General features: G+C 40.7%; 1 protein-coding gene and 1 pseudogene across 1 annotated transcript; one reads left to right on the forward strand and one right to left on the reverse strand.

Moving 5' to 3' along the window:
* LOC132345686 (olfactory receptor-like protein OLF4) overlaps positions 1-22,803 on the reverse strand; it is a 270,579-nt pseudogene that overhangs the window by 184,637 nt on the left and 63,139 nt on the right.
* Positions 9,934-11,464, forward strand: OR7A112 (olfactory receptor family 7 subfamily A member 112). Its single transcript, XM_059888526.1, has one exon. It carries the CDS (start codon positions 10,433-10,435, stop codon positions 11,462-11,464), a length of 1,032 nt encoding a protein of 343 aa, XP_059744509.1. The 5' UTR covers positions 9,934-10,432.

Below are 22,803 nucleotides of genomic sequence, written 5' to 3' on the forward strand. Positions count from 1 at the left end.
CCCATGGAAAGAGGAGCCTGGTGGGCTGTGGTCCATAGGTTTTCTTTGGCAATTTAACACTGAATTAGTGCCCAATGTTGGTATCATTAAATTATTACTGTTCAGGTCTTTATGAAACATAGTTATAGATATTAATTCAATCTTGTTACATTCGGTTATTTTAAAACTACTACCACTTAACCTAGCTTTATTCTCAGTAACATTGTCCCACATATGCTTGGTTTCTTTTAAACTTTTCTTTCTATATTAGGTACAAACACCTATTCATACACTTTTCTACAAATGTATGAATAGAATCCTATGCACATCACAGATACTTTTGATTCAGTGCCATTTTTTTTTCCCCTACCTTTCTTTACTGGTCAATAATGCCCCAGGGATTTTCTTCCAATCAACCAATATCCAATGCAATATAGGATCATTATTTCAATAGTTGTTTAGTATTTCATAAGGAGCTGTGCTACTCACACTGCAGACTGTCTTTCCTAATCTTTCTCTTCACGTTGTTATTATATCATTCCTACAAAAATATTTGAGATTGTTAAGTTTGAACTGTGTTTCTAAGCAAGAGCAACTCTGTTTCCCTGGGAACACTGAACAATGCTTGTAGAAATATCTGTCTGTTATTCTGGGAAGAGTGGGTGGAGGTCAGGGATGCTCTAGGCATCCTGCAAGACACAGGACACACCCCACCACAGAGAACAACCTGTCTGAGAATGTCAACAGTGTTGAGACTCAGAAGCCTGCAGGTAAAGAACTTCTGTACTTTTAATATCTGTGCTGTTGTTCGGATGGTTTTCCCATCAGTTTAACAGCTTAAATTTCTGTCCGCAAATACAGATAGTGCACCTGTGCCCCCTGTTTCAAAGCACCACTGTAAACTGTGTGACAACTCTGTAAGTATTTCCCCAGATGGATGGTTGTGAAAAAGTGTTCTTTCCTTAACTGTTATTGAGATTGATAAAAAATTAATACCTTGAATTGTCATTTTGATGTGTCAATTTTATTATTATATGCCCACATAATATAAATTTCTTATTTTACCACTACCAGCTTTTGAAATGATTTTTAAGAATTGTTGTTTCTCAGTTGACCTTTTGGGGACTGTTTTGCCATAAAAATGCCTTTTCATTTTACTTAGTTAAATATGTCATCTTATGCTGGATTTCTTCCTTTAAGGCAGTTCGGCATACTTATGGATTTTAGTCTGTAGTTTTCTAGATATTCACCTAGAATCCATAGGATTCTCCAGGCAAGAATACTGGAGTGGCTTGCATTCCCTCCTCCAGGGGATCTTCCAGACCCAGGAATTGAACCTGTCTCTCTTATGCCTCCTGCATTGGCAGGCAGGTTCTTTACCACTAGAGCCACCTGGAAAGCCCCTGTTTCTATACAGGTGCACATATATTCACATATCTCTCTGAAAGTACAATAGTGACCATAGCAGTTGAAGTCTCTGTTTTGCATTGTCATGGTGAAATAATAGTACAATGAACATCTATTATAATATAACATCTTCAGGCATGAATCCTATGAAAAAATTTATTCAGGAGAAAAGGATGGATTGACATGGTGTCTGTAGAACTTACAGAGTATAGTTTGAAAAGCCTTTTGCATGTTGAACAAAGACCAGAATAGCATTGGGGTATGCTCATCAGATTTATTTTAAATATATGATAGTGCTTAAACTCCAAGAATAACAAATGCATGATGCCCCATAAGGAAACTGGGAAAGAACTTCCCTCATTCCTTATAGAACAGTAAAAAATTGGTCAAAGACATGGAAAAGATTTTTGGAAAATGTCTTCTATTGCTTTATATAAAATGTGTTTAGCTTTTGTTGTTTTTCTTTGGATATTCATTTTTGTTGGTTTATTTACTTTGCCCATTTTTCTTTTGGGGTAGTCAAATATTTCAGGTTTCTTTCATTATAAAAATATAACTGTTTCTGTCAAGGAAAACATGTATTTTTCTTTTTGAAAATTATTTTTCCTGGGCATCAAGTATAGATAACTGGAATTGGAATGTTGTGAAACAAAGGAAGCTTTAATTCATCACATAATCTCAGGGACCATTCAGTTCAGTTCAGTTCAGTCGCTCAGTCATATCCAACTCTTTGCAACCCCATGAACTGCAGCATGCCACACCTCCCTGTCCATCACCAACTCCCAGAGTTCACTCAAACTCATGCCCATTGAGTCAGTGATGCCATCCAGTCATCTCATCCTCTGTCATCCCCTTCTCCTCTTGCCCCTAATCCCTCCCAGCATCAGAGTCTTTTCCAATGAGTCAACTCTTCGTATGAGGTGGCCAACGTACTGGACCATTGCTAAGTCACTCTGTGCGACCCCAGGCTCCACCGTCCTCGGATTCTCCAGGCAAGAACACCAGAGTGGGTTGCCATTTCCTTCTCCAGTGCATGCAAGTGAAAAGTGAAAGTGAAGTTGCTCAGTCATGTCTGACTTTTAGCAACCCCATGGACTGCAGCCCACCAGGCTCCATGGGATTTTTCCAGGCATGAGTACTGAATTGGGGTGCCATTTAGAGCTTATTAAATCTTTTACTCTCTAATGTCTATTTCATTTCCCTCTCTTCTCTCTCTTCCTTGCCTCTCTTTCACACACACACATAATTTTTATATTTGTTTAAATATAAAGCTGAAAGTGATCATAAAAATAATCCCCAAGTTTATTGGTCTCTGGGCAAGCTATGAACTGGAATTTCTGGGTACCATTTATACATTCTGTAGGAGAAAGATGATCTGACATGATCAGCTTGAGTTTATAATGGTATATGGTGTGAGCAGGATGGTTCTGGGTGAGAAATCCGTAGCAGGAACATAGGCCAGGAGGACGTGGTGTGAGCGTGTGTGTGTGTGTGTCTGTGAGTGTGTGCTTGTGCTTTGAGAACAGTTCTTTTTAAAGTGAAGGCACTTGGACTCATCTGTTCATGTGCCTTATCACAGAGCCCAGACTTCGGCCAGCAGAAGGTACTAAGGATGGGAGATTTTTTAATTCACAGGATGCTTTTGCAACTAAATTCATAAAGTGCAAGGAACAACCATTTTCCTTAGGTCCTTTGTAGTGACCATTCCCTCAGGCACATATTTCTCTTGATATCATGCTAGATCTTTCTCTCCCTTTCTTGAGCTATCTGTTCAATTATCACCTTGATTTCTGGCCTTACCTAAACACTCAATACATGAAAATACCTCCTACTGCTGCTGCTTCTAAGTCACTTCAGTCGTGTCCGACCCCATAGATGGCAGCCCACCAGGCTCCCCCATCCCTGGGATTCTCCAGGCAAGAACACTGGAGTGGGTTGCCATTTCCTTCTCCAATGCATGAAAGTGAAAATGAAAGTGAAGTCACTCAGTCGTGTCCGACCCTCAGTGACCCCATGGACTGAAGCCTTCCAGGCTCCTCCATCCATGGGATTTTCCAAGCAAGTGTACTGAAGTGGGGTTCCATTGCCTTCTCCGTACCTCCTACTACTCTCTTTTATATCTAGTTTTGTTTTCTTCATAGCAACTCTTATTACTTGATGTATTATATTATATTTGCACATCATCTTTTGCCATCACTGGATTGTGAAAACTTCCAGCTTTCAGCACCATATATATGCTACCTGTATTTGTTTGGGGAGACTTTTCAGGTGGCTCAGTGATAGAGAATCTATCTGGCAATGAAGGAGAGGCGTTTCAACCCCTGGGTTGAGAAGATCACTTATCATTCAGTTCAGTCGCTCAGTTGTGTCCAACTCTTTGCAACCCTATGAATTGCAACACACCAGGCCTCCGTGTCCATCCCCAACTCCTGGAGTTCACTCAAACTCACTTCCATCGAGTTGGTGATGCCATGCAGCCATCTCATCCTCTGTCATCCCCTTCTCCTCCTGCCCCCAATCCCTCCTAGTCAGAGTACTTTCCAGTGAGTCAACTCTTCACATGAGGTGGCCAAAGTAATGGAGTTTCAGCCTTCACATCATTCCTTCCAAAGAACATCCAGGACTGATCTCCTTTCAAATGTACTGGTTGGCTCTCCTTGTAGTCCAAGAGACTCTCAAGAGTCTTCTCCAACATCACAGTTCAAAATCATCAATTATTCAGCGCTCAGCTTTCTTCACAGTCCAACTCTCACATCTATACATGACCATTGGAAAAACCATAGCCTTGACTAGATGGACCTTTGTTGGCAAAGTAATGTCTCTGCTTTTGAATATGCTATCTAGGTTGGATATAACTTTCTTCCAAGGAGTAAGGGTCTTTTAATTTCATGGCTGCAATCACCATCTGCAGTGATTTTGGAGCCCCCCAAAATAAAGTCTGACACTGTTTCCACTGTTTCCTCATCTATTTCCCATGAAGTGATGGGACCAGATGCCATGATCTTCATTTTCTGAATGTTGAGTTTTAAGCCAACTTTTTCACTCTCCTCTTTCACTTTCATCAAGACGCTTTTTAGTTTCGCCTCAATTTCTGCCTTAAGGGTGGTGTCATTTGCATACCTGAGGTTATTGATATTTCTCCTGGCAATCCTGATTCCAGCTTGTGCTTCTTCCAGCTCAGCGTTTCTCATGATGTACTCTGCATATTAGTTGAATAAGCAGGGTTACAATATATGGCCTTGCTGTACTCCTTTTCCTATATGGAACCAGTCTGTTGTTCCATGTCCAGTTTTAACTGTTGCTTCCTGCCCAGCATATAGGTTTCTCAAGAGGCATGTCAGGTGGTCTGATATTCCCGTCTCTTTCAGAATTTTCCACAATTTATTGTGATTCACACAGTCAAAGGCTTTGGCATAGTCAATAAAACAGAAATATTGTTCTGGAACTCTCTTGCTTTTTTGATGATCCAGCGGACTGAGATGGCTGGATGGCATCACCGACTTGATGGACGTGAGTTTGAGTAAACTCTGGGAGTTGGTGATGGACAGGGAGGCCTGGTGTGCTGCAATTCTTGGGGTCGTAAAGAGTCGGACATGACTGAGTGACTGAACCAAACTGAAGTCAGCAGATGTTGGCAATTTAATCTCTGGTTCCTCTGCCTTTTCTAAAACCAGCTTGGATATCTGGAAGTTCATGGTTCATGTATTGCTGAAGCCTGACCTGGAGAATTTTGAGCATTATTTTACTAGCATGTGAGATGAGTGCAATTATGCGGTAGGTTGAGCATGCTTTGGTATTGCCTTTCTTTGGGATTGGAATGAAAACTGACCTTTTCCAGTCCTGTGGCCACTGATGAGTTTTCCAAATTTGCTGGCATATTGAGTGCAGCACTTTCACAGCATCATCTTTCAGGATTTGAAATAGATAAACTGGAATTCCATCAACTCCACTAGCTTTGTTCGTAGTGATGCTTTCTAAGGCTCACTTGACTTCACATTCCAGGGTGTCTGGCTCTAGGTGAGTGATCACACCGTCATTATCTGGGTCAGAAAGATATTTTTTGTACAGTTCTTCTGTGTATTATTGCCACCTCTTCTTAATATCTTCTGCTTCTGTTAGGTCCATACCATTTCTGTCCTTTTTTGAGCCCATCTTTGCATGAAATATTCCCTTGGTATCTCTAATTTTCTTGAAGAGATCTTTAGTCTTTCCCATTCTGTTGTTTTCCTCTATTTCTTTGCATTGATTGCTGAGGAAGGCTTTCTTATCTCTCCTCGCTATTCTTTGGAACAATGCATTCAGGTGCTTGTATCTTTCCTTTTCTCCTTTTCTTTTTGCTTCTCTTCTTTTAACAGCTATTTGTAAGACCTCTCCAGACAGCCATTTTTCTTTTTTGCATTTCTTTTCCATGGGGATGGTCTTGATCCCTGTCTCCTGTACAATGTCATGAACCTCAGTCCATAGTTCATCAGGCACTCTTATCTATCAGATCTCGTCCCTTAAATCTATTTCTCACTTCCACTGTATAATCAAAAGGGATTTGATTTAGGTCATACCTGAATGGTCTAGTGGTTTTTCCTACTTTCTTAAGTTTAAATCTGAATTTGGCAATAAGTAGTTCATGGTCTGAGCCACAGTCAGCTCCTGGTCTTGTTTTTGCTAACTGTATAAAGCTTCTCCATCTCTGGCTGCAAAGAATATAATCAATCTGGTTTTGGTATCGACCATATGGTGATGTCCCTGTGTAAAATCTTCTCTTGTGTTGTTCTAAGAGGATATTTGCTATGACCAGTGCATTCTCTTGGCTAAACTCTATTAGCCTTGCCCTGCTTCATTCCATATTCCAAGGCCAAATTTGCCTGTTACTCCAGGTGTTTCTTGACTTCCTACTTTTGCATTCCAGTCTCCTATAATGAAAAGGACATCTTTTTTGGGGTGTTAGTTCTAAAAGGTCTTGGAAGTCTTCATAAAACCGTTCAACTTCAGCTTCTTCAGCATTACTGGTTGGGGCATAGATTGGATTACTGTGCTATTGAATGGTTTGACTTGGAAACGAACAGAGATCATTCTGTCACTTTTGAGATTGCATCCAAGTACTGCATTTCAGACTCTTTTGTTGACCATGATGGCTACTCCATTTCTTCTAAGGGATTCCTGCCTGCAGTAGTGGGTATAATGGTCATCTGAGTTAAATTCACCCATTCCGGTCCATTTTAGTTTGCTGATTCCTAGAATGTCGACGTTCACTCTTGGCATCGCCTGTTTGACCACTTCCAATTTGCCTTGATTCATGGACCTAACATTCCAGGTTCCTATGCAATATTGCTCTTTATAGCATCGGACCTTGTTTCTATCACCAGTCACATCCACAGCTGGGTATTGTTTTTGCTTTGGCTCCATCCCTTCATTCTTTCTGGAGTTATTTCTCCACTGATCTCCAGTAGCATATTGGGCACCTACTGACCTGGGGAGTTCCTCTTTCAGTATCCTATCATTTTGCCTTTTCAATACTGTTCATATGGTTCTCAAGGTAAGAATACTGAAGTGGTTTGCCATTCCCTTATCCAGTGGACCACATTCTGTCAGACCTCTCCACCATGACCTGTCCATCTTAGGTGGCCCCACGTTGCATGGCTTAATTTCATTGAGTTAGACATGGCTGTGGTCTGTGTGATTAGATTGACTAGTTTTCTGTGATTGTGGTTATTTATTTATTTATTTATTTTAATTTTATTTTTTAACTTTACAATATTGTATTGGTTTTGCCATATATCAACATGAATCTGCCACAGGTATACACGTGTTCCCCATCCTGAACCCTCCTCCTTCCTCCCTCCTTGTACCATCCCTCTGAGTCGTCCCAGTACACCATCCCCAAGCATCCAGTATCGTGCATTGAACCTGGACTGGTGACTCATTTCATATATGATATTATACATGTTTCAATGCCATTCTTCCAAATTGTCCCACCCTCTCCCTCTCCCACAGAGTCCAAAAGACTGTTCTATACATATGTTTCTGTTTGCCTGCATGCATGTTAAGTGGCTTCAGTTGTTTCTGACTCTTTGTGACCGTATGGACTGTAGCCCACCAGGCTCCTCTGTTCATGGGATTCTCCAGGCAAGAATACTAGAGTGGCTTTCATTCCCTCCTCCAGGGGATCTTCCTGACCCAGGAATTGAACCTGCCTCTCTTATGCCTCCTGCATTGGCAGACAGGTTTGTTTTTGTTTTTGTTTTTGTTTTTGTTTTACCACTAGCGCCACCTGGAAAGGCCTTTTTTCTATTTAAGTGCACATATATTCACATATCTTTCTGAAAGTACAATAGTAATTAGCCTCCAATTAAAACAAATAAATTTATATTAAAAAAAGAAAAGCTATAGGTCAACAATAATAGGAATGAAAAGAGAAAAACAACTACAGATATGTACAGATTGTGATAATAAAATGATATTATGGGAAAAAAAATAGTGACCATAGCAGTTGAAGTCTCTGATGATTAGGATTTTGCATTGTCATGGTAAAGTAATAATACAATGAACATTTAATATAATATAATATAACATGTTCAGGCATGAATCCTATGAAAAAATTTATTCAGGACAATAGGATGGATTGACATGGTGTCAGAGTATAGTTTGAAAAGCCTTTTGCGTGTTGAACAAAGACCAGAATAACATTGGGCTATGCTCATCAGATTTATTTTTAAAATATGACAGTGCTTAAACTCCAAGAATAACAAACACACGATGCCCCATAAGAAAACTGGGAAAGAGCTTGCCTCATTCCCTATAGCACAGTAAAAAATTGGTCAAAGAAATGGAAAAGATTTTGGGAATCTTTCTTCTATTGCTTTATATAAAACACGTTTAGCTTTTGTTGTTTTCCTTTGGATACTCATTTTTGTTTGTGTCTCAGATGGTAAAGCGTCTGTCTGCGATGAGGGAGACCTGGGTTCGATCCCTGGGTCAAGAAGATCCCCTGGAGAAGGAAATGGCAGCCCAATCCAGTATTCTTGCCTGGAAAATTCTATGGATGGAGGAGCCTGGTGGGCTACAGTCCATGAGGTAGCAAAGAGTCGGACACGACTGAGACACTTCACTTCACTTTATTTACTTTGCCTATTTTTCTTTTGGGGTAGTCAAATATTTCAAGTTTCATTCATTATAAAAGTATAACTGTTTTGTCAAGGTAAACATGCATTTTTCTTTTTGAAAATTATTTTTCCTGGACATCAAGTAGAGATAACTGGAATTGGAATGTTGCCAAACAAAGGAAGGTTTAATTCATCATGTAGTCTCAGGGACTATTAGAGCTTGTTAAATCTTTTACCCCCCTAATGTCTATTTCATTTCCCTCTCTTCTCTCTCCCTCCACCTCTCTTTCACACACTCACATACTTTTTATATTTCTTTAAATACAAAGCTGAAAGCGATCATAAAAATGAACCCCAAGTTTATTGGTCTATGGGCAGTCTGTGAACTGGATTTTTTTAAATTTAACTTTACAATATTTTATTGGTTTTGCCATATATCAAAATGCATCTGCCACAGGTATACATGTGTTCCCCATCCTGAACCCTCCTCCCTCCTCCCTCCCCATACCATCCCTCTGGGTCTTCCCAGTGCACCAGCCCGAAGTATCCAGTATCGTGCATCGAACCTGGACTGGTCACTCGTTTCATATATGACATTATGCATATTCCAATGTCTTTCTCCCAAATCATCCCACCCTCTCCCTCTCCCACAGAGTCCAAAAGACTGTTCTATACATCAGTGTCTCTTTTGCTGTCTCGTATACAGGGCTATTGTTACCATCTTTCTAAATTCCATGTATATGTGTTAGTATACTGTATTGGTGTTTTTCTTTCTGGCTTACTTCACTCTGTTTAATAGGCTCCAGTTTCATCCACCTCATTAGAACTGATTCAAATGTATTATTTTTAATGGCTGAGTAATACTCCATTGTGTATATGTACCACAGCTTTCTTATCCATTCATTCTGGGTACCATTTATACATTCTGTAAGATAAAGATGATCTGATATGGTCCTCTTCAGTTACAATGGTATATGGTGTGAGGAGGGTGGTTCTGGGTGAGAAATGTGTGTTAGGAACATAGCCCAGGAGGACAAGGTGTGAGAGTGTGTGTGAGCTTGTGCCTTGAGAGCAGTTCTTTAAGCAGAGGTGCTTGGATTCATATATTAAGGTGCCCTATATCACGTACCCCAGACCTCAGTTAGCAGAAGGTACTAAGGATGGGAGATGCTTTAATTCATAGGATGCTTTTGCAACTAAATTCATAAAGTGCAAAAACAAGCATTTTCCTTAGGTCTTTTGTAGTGGCCATCCCCTCGCCAGGCACATATTTCTCTTGATATCATAATAGATCCTTCTCTCTCTTTCTTGAGCTCTCTGTTCAACTATCACCTTGTTTGCTGGCCTTACCTGAACACTCAGTACATGAAAATACCTCCTACTACACTCTTTTATATCTAGCTTTGTTTTCTTCATACCAACTGTTATTACTTGACATATTATATTTACACATTATCTTTCACCATCACTGGATTGTGAATATTTTTGTTTTTCAGCACCGTCTATTTGTTACCTGTATTTGTTTGGAGGGACTTGACAGGTGGCTCATTGGTAGAGAATCTATCTGGCAATGCAGGAGAGGCGGGTTCAAACCCTGGATTGAGAAGATCACCCGGAGAACGAAATGGCAACCCATTGCAGTATTCTTGCCTGGGAAATCTCATGGACAGAGGTGCTTGGCAGGCTACATACAGTTCGGGGAGTCTCAAAAGTGCCAGATCCGGCTTAGCAACTAAACAATATGTGCTTTGAACATGGTTGACACTCAATATATATTCTTCAAATGTATGAAAGTATTTCTCATTACAACTGTAGAATGCATGACTTCTTTGGGAATATGCTTAGAAGGGGTCAAAAATGCCCAGCTAGAGATGAAATAGAACTTTTCTAAACACAAGATATTAAAATTAATTTATTGAGAGCAAAATAGAAATTGCATTATGTGAGTTATGCCAATTTGTGTGAACATTACTCATGTTATTTTCATTTTTCCTGGTAGTCACCTCCACCACATGAAACCAGGTAACAATACACACTTTTCGGAATTTTTTCTTCTGGGATTCTCAGAAGATCCAAAATTGCAGCCCCTCATCTATGGGCTTTTCCTCTCCATGTACCTGATCGCTGTGTTTGGAAACCTGCTCATCATCCTGGTCACCATCTCTGACTCCCACCTTCACACCCCCATGTACTTCTTCCTCTCCAACTTGTCCTTTGTAGACATCTGCCTCACCTCCACCACCATCCCAAAGATGCTGCACAATATTGAGAACCAAAGCAAAGTCATAACCTATGAAGGCTGCATCGTCCAGGTGTATTTTTACATATTCCTTGCAGGAGTAGATGACTTCCTCCTGACAGTGATGGCCTACGACCGCTTTGTGGCCATATGCCACCCCCTGCACTACACAGTCATCATGAACCCTCGGCTCTGTGGACTGCTGGTATTGGTGCCCTGGGTGGTGAGTGCTGTGCATTCCTTGTTACAAAGTTTAATGGCTTTGCAGCTAACCTTCTGTACAAAGGTGGAAATTCCCCAATTTTTTTGTGAACTCAATCAGATGCTCCAACTTGCCTGTTCTAACACCTTTCTTAATGACACAGTGATGTATTTGGCATCAGTGCTACTAGCTGGTGGGCCGTTTGCTGGTATCCTTTACTCTTACTCTAAGATAGTCTCTTCCATACAAAGAATCTTATCAACTCAGGGAAAGTTTAAAGCATTTTCCACTTGTGCATCTCATCTCTCAGTTGTCTTACTATTTTATTCTACAAGCCTGGGGGTGTACCTTAGCTCTGCTGCTACACACAGCTCACACTCAAGTGCAACAGCCTCCGTGATGTTCACTGTGGTCACACCCATGCTGAACCCATTCATCTACAGTCTGAGGAACAAAGACATAAAGAGGGCTCTGAAGAGAGTCTGTGGAATAGTAGCTATAAAAAGGCCAATTGTCCTGGGGCAGATGAAGTGCCCTTGACTGCATTGCTCAAAGCCTGAGAATCAGTAATTGTGACACTTTCCTCAGTGTGGAATAAAATTTGCTCCTTCTACTTAATTCCTTGGATATCCATTTGTATAAAAATTCAAATTTCTATACAATCTCAGTTACTCACTTTATTAAAATTTCTTTTCATACTATCATTTAGGGTTTTTTTTAAAGTTGTGCTTCTTTCTACTTCAAAATTTTCCGAACTTTAGATATGAGATATTTGGGCATTTCTATTTTTTATGGAGTGACATGAGGAATAATATTTTCTTAAAAGACAAATGTCATCCTGAGTAATTTTTGCCTTGCTTTCTGGAAAAAAAATTCATGAGATATAGTACTCATATGAAAAAGTGTACAAGTGAAATCCAGGGCAATTTATATAATTTTATAAAAGGGTTGACTGAATCAGAGGGTGTGGAGCTATGGATAAGGAAGGTTGACTGCAATGTTACAGGCAGATTTTCAATTGTACAAGGTGTCCTTGCTTCCAAACTCTGCATTATTCAAGGGTCAAATCTTTCTATATGTATAGTATGTGTATATACCTCATGATCAAAGATGACTCACTAGAGAGCTTGACTGCCTATCCAGTCATGTGGTTCAGGTCACAATTTGTGCAGACATGTTTGCCAATATCCTGCTTACCTGGGAGGAAACTGCAATAGAATAAACTTTTGAATATAATTATCTGTAATACAATTAAAAAACAGAGTAGTGAATGCTATCTTTAAAGATCAGAATAAATGCATAGAGTGAGATTATTGGAGTTAATCTCAGTTCTATGCCATTTTTTATTTTATTCAGTTACTTGTTGCCACATAACCACTCATCCTAACAGTAACTGTTCTAATATGATGTCTTTATTATCAAATGAGATTTAATATTAAGGAGGTGTTCTGATCTCTGCTGGATTTCTCATGAGTCTATGTTCTCAGTAATTCTATACGTTGGAACTCTAAAGCTCATCCATGGGGTTGTATGGAGCCATGTAGCAATTATTTCTTCACTAACTGCAAGGAGATCCAACCAGTCCATTATGAAGGAGATCAGCCCTGGGATTTCTTCAGAAGGAATGATGTTAAAATTAAAACTCCAGTACTTTGGCCACCTCATGTGAAGAGTTGACTCATTGGAAAAGACTCTGATGCTGGGAGGGATTGGGGGCAGGAGGAGAAGGGGACGACAGAGGATGAGATGGCTGGATGGCATCACTGACTCGATGGATGTGAGTTTGAGTGAACTCTGGGAGTTGGTGATGGACAGGGAGGCCTGGCGTGCTGCGATTCATGGGGTTGCAAAGAGTCGGACACGACTGAGCGACTGATCTGATCTGATCTGAATATATGATAGTCTACTCCATTTGTGTATTTTAATCTTATGCTTATGCATGTGTCCTCAGTGGTGTCTGTTCTTTATGAACCCATGGACTGTAGCTCACCAGGCTCCTCTGTCCATGGGATTCTCCAGGCAAGAATACTGGAGTAGGTTGCCATTTCCCCTTCTGGGGATTTTCTTGACCCTGGAATCGAACCTGCATCTCCTGCATCTCCTGCATTGGCAGGTGAATTCTTAACCACTGAGCCACCTGAGCCACCTGGGAAGGGAGAAGGCAATGGCACCCCACTGCAGTACTCTTGCCTGGAAAATTCCATGGACGGAGGAGCCTTGTAAGCTGCAGTCCATGGGTTCGTGAAGAGTCAGACACAACTGAGCGATTTCACTTTCACTTTTCACTTTCATGCCTTGGAGAAGGAAATGGCAACCCACTCCAGTGTTCTTGCCTGGAGAATCCCAGGGACAGGGGAGCCTGGTGGTCTGCCATCTATGGGGTCGTACAGAGTCAGACACAACTGAAGCTACTTAGCAGCAGCAGCAGCACCTGGGAAGCCACAATTTTAACCTTATAGCTTGTGGGGAAAAGTCTATTATTGGTGACATGAGTATTATGGTGGCAGAAGACACTCCCTTTGTTGCTCCCCTCAATCTACAACTTATACATAACATCATGCATAACTAAAGGTTTTTTTTTTTTTTTCCTATCCAACACGTTGGGACACCAGAGATACACACAGTTGTACATCTGAAGGTGAGCGGATTTTTCACATGCAGGAGGTGGAGCCAGGGGAACAGGAGAGTTGGTGATGCTGATCCAACCCCATGGCTGAGGCAGCTAAGCCTGCAGCCCCAGAGCACCTGGGAGTCCCACTTGGGGTGGTGTGCGTAACCCTGGCCTCCTGGATGCAGCAGCACCTGCAGCCCCAGGAAACCAGGTATCAGTGGGGGGGGGGGGGGGCAAGCAAGGTCACCCTGCATGTGGCAAGAGCACCTAACACTCTGGGAACCCCCAGCAAAGATGCCAGCCACATCAGGGACACTGACAACACCAGGTCACCAGTGATGCTGATGTAACAAACATTGATGGCAAGGACAATGACAATGCCTATGGAAGAGGCCATGAGATGCAAAAAATGTAGTTCCTCAAATATAGCCAGGAGCAGCTGAAAGGTTGTTGTTGAATCACGGGAATACACCTGGATTCTTGGCGCCTGGAGGAGAAGAATTCAATCCGGGGCCAGAGATGAGGCTTGATCGCTCAGAGCTTTTGTGTAATAAAGTTTTATTAAAGTATAAAGGAGATAGAGAAAGCTTCTGACATAGGCATCAGAAGGGGGCAAAAAGAGTACTCCCCTGCTAGTCTTCAGCTGGATGTTATATAGTCACTAGCAGTCTGTTAATGAAAGAAAGGAATGTCTTAAAATTTAGAATGGCACCAGGCCCCTCACCCATAAGATGCATTTTGGGATAGTCTTGGCGCCAAATGGTTTATCCTGGGCCATAAAGTGATTAACATGAATCTTGAAGAAGGACAGATCACCATACAAATAGTTTCATTTACATAGATTAGGGGAACAATATCCATACTGGTTTGTCAAGTAGGTTCTGGGCCAAGAGGCGGAACCAACTTGGAGACAGAGTTTGGGGTAAAGGCATAGTACATTAGCATAGCTTAAGACAAACATTTTCATAAGAAAAAGGCATTGGTTATCTCTAGGCTCAAGAATACCTAACTTCAGGCGAAACCAGGTGTCATTATGGTCACACAGTATTTTAAGAGAAACCTCCCTTTAAATTTGTATAAAGAAGGAAAAAATATTGCTAGTTTGTTTCCTCCTGCCGCTTAAGAGAGATAAAAATGTCTGACACTTGCAGGCTATTTCCTCCATTTGGAGAACCCTGGCCTTCCTGCCTGTTACCCTCTCACAGCTCATGTGAAAGAAAGCAAAATCTTGTGCCACAAAGTCACTTAATTGAAAAACGCAGAAGGAACTCTGTTAGCAATCTGTTGAATTGTTAGAATCAAAGTATACAAGGCTTTACCTACATAAGAACACTGTTTGCTCCTTCAAATGAATGGACGGAGGAGCAACCCACTGGGCATCATGAAAAACCACAGTAACATGGAATCACAAAAAGAAAATTACAGTTCTCCATGAACTAATTTAACATCCTGTAAGATTGTGATCGATGATGAAAGTGAAAGAGGAGAGTCAAGAAGTTGGCTTAAAGTGCAACATTTAGAAAACGAAGATCATGGCATCTTGTCCCATCACTTCATGGCAAATAGATGGGGAAACAGTGTTACTTTATTTTGGGGGGCTCCAAAATCACTGAAGATGGTTACTGCAGCCATGAAATTAAAAGACATTTACTCCTTGGAAGGAAAGCTATGACCAACCTGGATAGCATAATCAAGAGCAAATATATTACTTTGCCAACAAAGGTCCATTTAGTAAAGGCTACGTTTTTTCCAGTGGTCATGTATGGATGTGAGAGTTGGACTGTGAAGAAAGCTGAGCGCTGAAGAATTGATGCTTTTGAACTGTGGTGTTGGAGAAGCCTCTTGAGAGTCCCTTGGGCTGCAAGGAGATCCAACAAGTCCATTCTAAAGCAGATCAACCCTGGGAGTTCTTTGGAAGGAATGATTCTAAAGCTGAAACTCCAGTACTTTGGCCACCTCATGCAAAGAGTTGACTCATTGGAAAAGACTCTGATGCTGGGAGGAATTGGGGGCAGGAGGAAAAGGGGATGACAGAGGATTGGATAGCTGGATGGCATCACCGACTCGATGGACATGAGTTTGAATGAACTTTGGGAGTTGGTGATGGACAGGGAGGCCTAGCGTGCTGCAATCATGGGGTCACAAAGATTCGGACACAACTGAGTGAGTGAACTGAACTGGACTGAATTGAAGATTGTGATCAAGCAAGTGGAGAATTCAACATAGTCATGAAGAAGCTCAACAAGCTACAAGAAAACTCACAAAGACACATCAGTTAGCTGAGGAATAAAAATAATGAACATTAGGAACAGTGTCCAAAATGATGAAAGCTCTTAAACATAAGTAAACAGAAATTCTGGAGCTAAAGAACTCAGTAAATGAGATGAAGGATGAATTGCAAAGCACTGGAAATGGAGACCATATGGAGTAGAGAGATAGTGAGTTCAAAGGTAGAATGATTCAGGTAGATGTGAGGACAGAACATATATATATATATATATATATATTTTTTTTTTTTAATGAAGATATTCTCTGAGAAACTTCTGACTCTACTAGAACAGGTAAGAAGGATATTGGGTGTCTCAAAAGCAGAAGAGAGGGAGAAAGGAACAGAGAGATTATGTATAGAAATAATAGCTGAGAATTTTCCAAGTCTGGGGCAAGAACCGAATGCACACATCTACAGAGGTATAATAGAACACATAAATGTTTCAATGCAAAAGACCTTCTCCAACACACACGTATTAAAACTGTCAAAAGTCAATGAATGAAAAGACTTCTCTGGTGGTGCAGTAAGCAAGAATCTGTGGGAACAGGCACTGGGGGTGATGCCTGGTCTGAAAAGATTCCACATGCCACAAAGTCACTAAGAAGGGGCACCACAACTACTGAGCCTGTACTGTAGAGCCTGTGCTCTGCAGCAAGAGAGGTCACCATGGTGAAGAGTAGCACCCCCAACCTCCACAACCAGAGAAAGCCCCAACAAAGCAAGGAAGACTTGGTGCAGTCAGAAATACAGCAAATAAATAAAGAAAAAATTTTTTAAAAGTCAGTGAAAGAATGCTGTTTTTATATACTAATATCTCTCTATATATAGATAGATAGATATGACAATCAACAAAGACCTAGGGAATTAAATACAGGAAAATAAACTCAATATCTTATAATAATCTATACTAGAAAAATAATATAAAAAAGAATATATATATATATATATATACTGCTACTTCTAAGTCACTTCAGTTGTGTCCAACTATGCGCGACCCCATAGACGGCAGCCCACCAGGCTTTCCCATCTCTGGGATTCTCCAGGCAAGAACACTGGAGTGGGCTGCCATTTCCTTCCCCAATACATGAAAGTGAAAAGTGAAAGTGAAGTCGCTTAGCCGCATCCAACTCTTTGCAACTCCATGGACTGTAGCCTACCACGCTCCTCTGTCCATGGGATTTCCCAGGCAATAGTACTGGAGTGGGGTGCCATTGCCTCCTCTGATATATATAATTTCCTCTATACCTGGAACTAATATGACATTGTAAATCAATTACATTTCAATAAAAGTTATTAAAAGGAAAGAATATTAAAGGTATCCAGAAAAAAAGTGAGCACCCTGCAAAGATACCTGCATTGGGTTATCAAGAAATTTCTTAGCACAGAATCCATAGACCAAGAGAGAATGGAATATCATTCTCAAACTATTGTGATATAAAAACTGCTAGCCAAGAGTCCTCCATCCAGCAAAGGTGTCCTTCAGATATGAAGAAGATATAAAGGCTCTCCCAAATAAAGAAAAGCTGGGGGAGTTCAGCACCCAGAACCATTGTAAGCAAAGTTGAAGTGTTCTCTTCTACTTCAAATGAGAGGGCAGAAGTACCAAAAAAAATCAAGTTGATAGGCAAAAACAGAAAACTTAAACTATGTATCAGACTAAGTCAACTCAATTTAAATAAATAAATAAACAACCATATTAAAAATAGGTAGAGGACCCTCAATAGACATTTTCCCCCAAGGAAGATATACAAATGGCCAACAGACACATGAAAAGAGGCTTAACATCATTAATCTTCAAAGAAACAGAGACCAAAATTGCAATGAGGTACACCTGCACACAGTGAGAATGGCTATTATCAAAGAAACAAAAAGCAACAAGTTGATGAGGGCCACATGAGACCAGAAAATGATACACGAATTTCAAAATTTCTTCTTCTGAAATTAATAGGGAAACCAGAACTGCAGCACTTTATATTTGCACATTTTCTCCCCATGTACCAGATCACTGTGCTTAGAAACCTGCTTATTATCCTAGCCACCATCTCTGACTTCACACACCCATGTAATTTTTCTTTTCCAATCTGTTCCTTTAAGATATGTTTCACATTCATCACCATCCCAAAGAAGGCAAAGCCATAACCTATGAATATACATTTACCTACTCTTTGTCGATTTGGGCTGCATTGTACTGACCACAAAGACCTATGACCACTTCATGGCCATCTTTCAAACTCTTCACCATCCTGTCACCATGAACACCACCAGCCCCTGCACCCCTCCCTACACACACACTTGTGGATTGCTGGTTCTGGTGTTTGGTACATGAATGCCCTACATTCTTTGTTACAAATATTAACAGTGTTGCAACTTTCCTTCTGTACCTTCTTGGAATTCTGTACTTTTCCTGTAAAAGCAAATAAGAGGTCCAAATAGTCAATTGTGACACCTTTCTTAATGACATGATGATGTAATTTGAAACTGTTATATTTCAGGTTGGTAATTGGTTCCCAGTTCCAAACTGGGAAAAGAGTGTGTCAAGGCTGTATATTGTCACTCTTCTTATTTAACTTACATGCAGAGAAATGCTGGGTTGGATGAAGCACAAGCTGGAATCAAGATTTCCAGGAGAAATAGCAATAACTTCAGATATGCAGATGACACCACCCTTATGGCAGAAAGTGAAGAGGAACTAAAGAGCCTCTTGATGAAAGTAAAAGAGGAGAGTCAAAAAGCATTCTTAAAACTCAACATTCAAAAAACTAAGATCATGGTATCTGGTCCCATCACTTCAAGGGAAAGAGATGGGGAAACAATGGAAACAGTGAGAGACTTTATTTTCTTAGGCTCCAAAATCACTGCAGATGGTGACTGCAGTCACAAAATTAAAAGACACTTGTTCTTTGGAAGAAAAGCTTTGACAAACCTCAACAGTGTATTAAAAAGCAGGGACCTTGCTGAAGAAAGTCCATCTAGTTAAAGCTATGGTTTTTCCAGTAGTCATGTATGGATGTGAGAGTTGGAACACCAAGAAGTCTGTGTATCAAAGAATTGATACTTCTGAACTGTGGTGTTGGAGAAGACTCTTGAGAGTTGCTCTGACTGCAAGGAGATCAAATGAGTCAATCCTAAAGGAAACCAATACTGAATATTCACTGGAAGTACTGATGATGAAGCTCAAGCTTCAATATTTTGGCCACCTGATGTGAAGAGCTGACTTGTTAAAAAAAAAAAAAAAGACCCTGATGTTGGGAAAGATTGAAGGCAGGAGGAGAAGGGGACAACAGAGGATGAGACAGCTGGATGGCATAACCAACTCGATGGACATGAGTTTGAGCAAGCTCCAGGATATGGTGAGGGACAGGGAAGCCTGGCATGCTGCAATCCATGCTGTCACAAAGAGTCAGATACAACTGAGTGACTGAACAACAAATTTCTTACCTGGGATTCTTTACTCTAAGATAGTTTCCTCACTATCTGGAATACCATCAGCTTGGGGGAAGTGCAAAGTGCTTTCCACCTGTGCATCTCACTTCTCACTTGTATCCTTGTTTCATTGCATGGGCTTTGAGTGTACCTCAGCCCTGTGGCTACTCATGCCCTTCTGCTTAGAGTCAAGTGCAATCACCTCAGTGATGTACACTGTGATCACACCTATCCTGAGCTCCTTCATCTATAGTCTAAGGTACGAAGACATACACAGGGCTCTGAAAAGATTATTAGGAGTGGCAAGTATCAAAGTACCACCAGTGGTAGTGTTAAAGAAGTTCCCTTCTTTCAGGGTGTAAAGAATTTGAACTGGAATCTGATATTGCAGCTCAAATGATCAGAAACACAGTCCCTGGGCCACTAGAGACCTGAGGAATCCAAATAAACATTTGAACCACAGACCTTGGTGATTTGTATGAACAAATTGTATGAACAGTGAATTTATAGATATTCTTGTCTGGAATAGGATTTCTCTCATTCTTATGCTGCCTTGGACAGGAGAATTATTTGTATTGGGTGCTGTTCTGTGGTTTATAGAAGATTAGTAGCATCCCTTCAGATATTTCCAAGTATCTCCAGTGTCAAAATCATGTCTGGTTGAGAATCACTGGGACAGAGTTCCAGAACTAAGAGACCTCAATCCAGACTCCTGCCCTTACTTGGTTTGTACTTTTAAGAAGAACATTAAATCCTTCTGAGTTCCAATCTGACAACAGAGAATGGAATTCAAAAAAGTGCTACCTCAAAAAATGCACTATTTAAAAAATTAAATTTGGTAATCACTATAACATGCTAAGATAGTTTAATAGTCATGCGTTAGTCACTCAGTTGTGTCCAACTGCTTGTGACCCCATGAACTGTAGCCTGCCAGGCTCTTCCGTCCATGGGATACTCAAGGGAAGAATACTGGAGTGGGTTGACTGAAGTAAACAAATAGGAAAACTCCTCAGGAAATACTGGAGTGGGAATCTTCCCGACCCAGGGATCAAACCTGCATCTCTCACATCTCCTGCATTGGCAGGCATATTCTTTACCACTGAGCTACCTGGGAAGCCTGGTTTATGGTCATATTAATATCATATCAGGCTTCTCTGATAACTCAGTAAAGAATCTGCCTGCAACACAGGAGACCCTGGTTCAATTCCTGTGTCAGGAAGATCCGTTGGATAAGGGATAGGCTACGCACTCCAGTATTCCTGGGCTTCCCTTGTGGCTCAGCCGGTAAATAATCTGCCTGGAATGCGGGAGACCTGTGTTTGATCCCTGGGTTGGGAGGATACCCTGGAGAAGGGCATGGCTACCCACTCCAGGATTCTTGCCTGGAGAATTTCATGGACTCAGACACGACTGAGTGATTTTCACTTATCATATCAACATATAAATATTTTTCTTATAGTTATAAACATTTTATAATGAGAAACTAAAGGGCAGCTGTTGACTTCTGATATAACTGAGAAACTTGTAATTGGCTTGCAAAAACTAGTATGAATCCAGGGAGTATAATACCCACATTTTTATATTGAAGGAGCAAAGTTATCCCCAGTTCTGAAGAGGGAAATAGTAGTTTTAAAGATTTCAGTAGTTTGTTTTTTTTTTTTTTTTTCTCTCTCTCTCTGCCACAGATCAAAGCTTTGAAGACCATAAGGGACCTCATCAAGACAAATCCTCAGTGTTATAGTTTAAAAAGAATTAGATCTCAGGGATGTGATGAGGTTCTGGGAGCCTTAGTGCTTTGAAATCTGGAGAATTAAGGGGGAAGGAATGATAAAAACTGAATCACCCAACCTATAATGCAATCACCTAGCAACAGAGAATCAAGAGAAAAATAATTGCATTATGTCCAGCCCAGTGTCCCCAAGGGGAATCATGTACTTGGAGGCTGCAGTAACAAAAGGAAAATATGCCCAATTAGCTGACATGTGTGCATGCTTGCTAAGTCCCTTCAGTCCTGTCCAACTCTTTGAGACCTCATGGACTGTAGCCCTCTAGGCAACTCTGTCCATGGGATTCTCTAGGCAAGAACACTGGAGTGGGTTGCCATGCAGTCCTCCAGGGGATTTTCCTGACCCAGGAATCAAGCCCCCATCTCCTGCGACTCCTGCATTGCAGGTGGATTCTTTATCACTGAACCACCGGAGAAGCCCTGTGAGCTCACACAAGAAGCTGGAAATATCTCTTCTGCTGCAGCCCCTCAGCCTGTGCTGCTTTGGTTGCTGAGGACCTAGTCCTTAACTTAGATTCCTGAATCTTTCTGGGAACCAATGTTTGATTTTAACCCTTTCTGTTGTCTTGTTTAGGTACAAAAATTTGGTCTGCATCAATAATTCAGAAAGGAACTTGGACTTCTACAGGGAAAGCCTTCTCTCTTAATCTTCAGGCAGGTGACAGCTCCACAATTCACACATTTCAGGAGAAGGTCAGAGAGGACGGAATCCAGGAACATGTACCTGAGGTCACTGAGGACCAATCTAGCATAGTCCAGAGGCAGGAGGTCACTGCAGTTATTTTCCGGCTTTCCTAATACTAGTGTATCTATTTAGGTAAAAAAAAAAAAATAAATAACGTGAAGCCTTCACTCGTCAATGTTGACAAATGGTAATAGAGGAAGTTCAGTTAGAAGGAATGGTGGTGGTGGTTTACTTGCTAAGTTGTATCTGATCCTTTTGTGACCACATGGACTGTAGCCCACCTGGCTCCTCTGTCCATGGAATTTCCCACGCCAAAATACTGGAATGGGTTGCAATATCCTTCTCCAGGGATCTTCCTGACCAAGGGACTGAACCTTGGCCTCCTGGATTGCAGGCGGATTTTTTTACTTAAGAGCAACCAAGGCAGCCCCATGGGTTGGGAAGGAATTGGAGGCATAAAAGGCTTCCAATAAAAGTAGACAATAAGTCTAGTAATCTTATTTATGAACTGAAGTAAACAAATAGGAAAACTCCTCAGGAAAAATAAATATTCTGCTTCTTCATATAAAATATATCCAACTTTTGTTGTATTTCATTTATTTATTATTTTGAATTGGTAGTTTATGTTCCATTTGCTTATTCTCTTGAGATATATCACATCATGAATATATCCCTGTTTATGCCCTTGAAAAAATATATTCTTCTTTATTATTATTTCTTGGACATCAACGTGATGCCACTGGAATTGGAATATTGATGAAGCAAGGAAATTTTCTTTATTGCATCGTCTCAGGGGTCATTTGAGTTTATTGGATATTTTCCCTCTTAATTTGCCTATGTCCATTTCATTTTTCTTTTTCTTTCTCTCTCATGCTTTTCATTCTTCTCAAAATATCGAGAAGAAATGGGCCTTACCAACAATTTATTGTTCTATAGGAAGTTTATAAACTGGAATTTGGGGGTGGGATGTGTAGGGAGATAGGAGGGAGGTTCAGAAGGGAGGGGATATATGTATGCCTACGGCTGATTCATGTTGAGGTTTGACAGAAAACAACAAAATTCTGTAAAGCTATTATGCTTCAATTAAAAAACACATAAATTTCTT

Source organism: Bos taurus, chromosome 7 (genome assembly GCF_002263795.3).
Source record: "Bos taurus isolate L1 Dominette 01449 registration number 42190680 breed Hereford chromosome 7, ARS-UCD2.0, whole genome shotgun sequence".
Taxonomy (NCBI): domain Eukaryota; kingdom Metazoa; phylum Chordata; class Mammalia; order Artiodactyla; family Bovidae; genus Bos; species Bos taurus.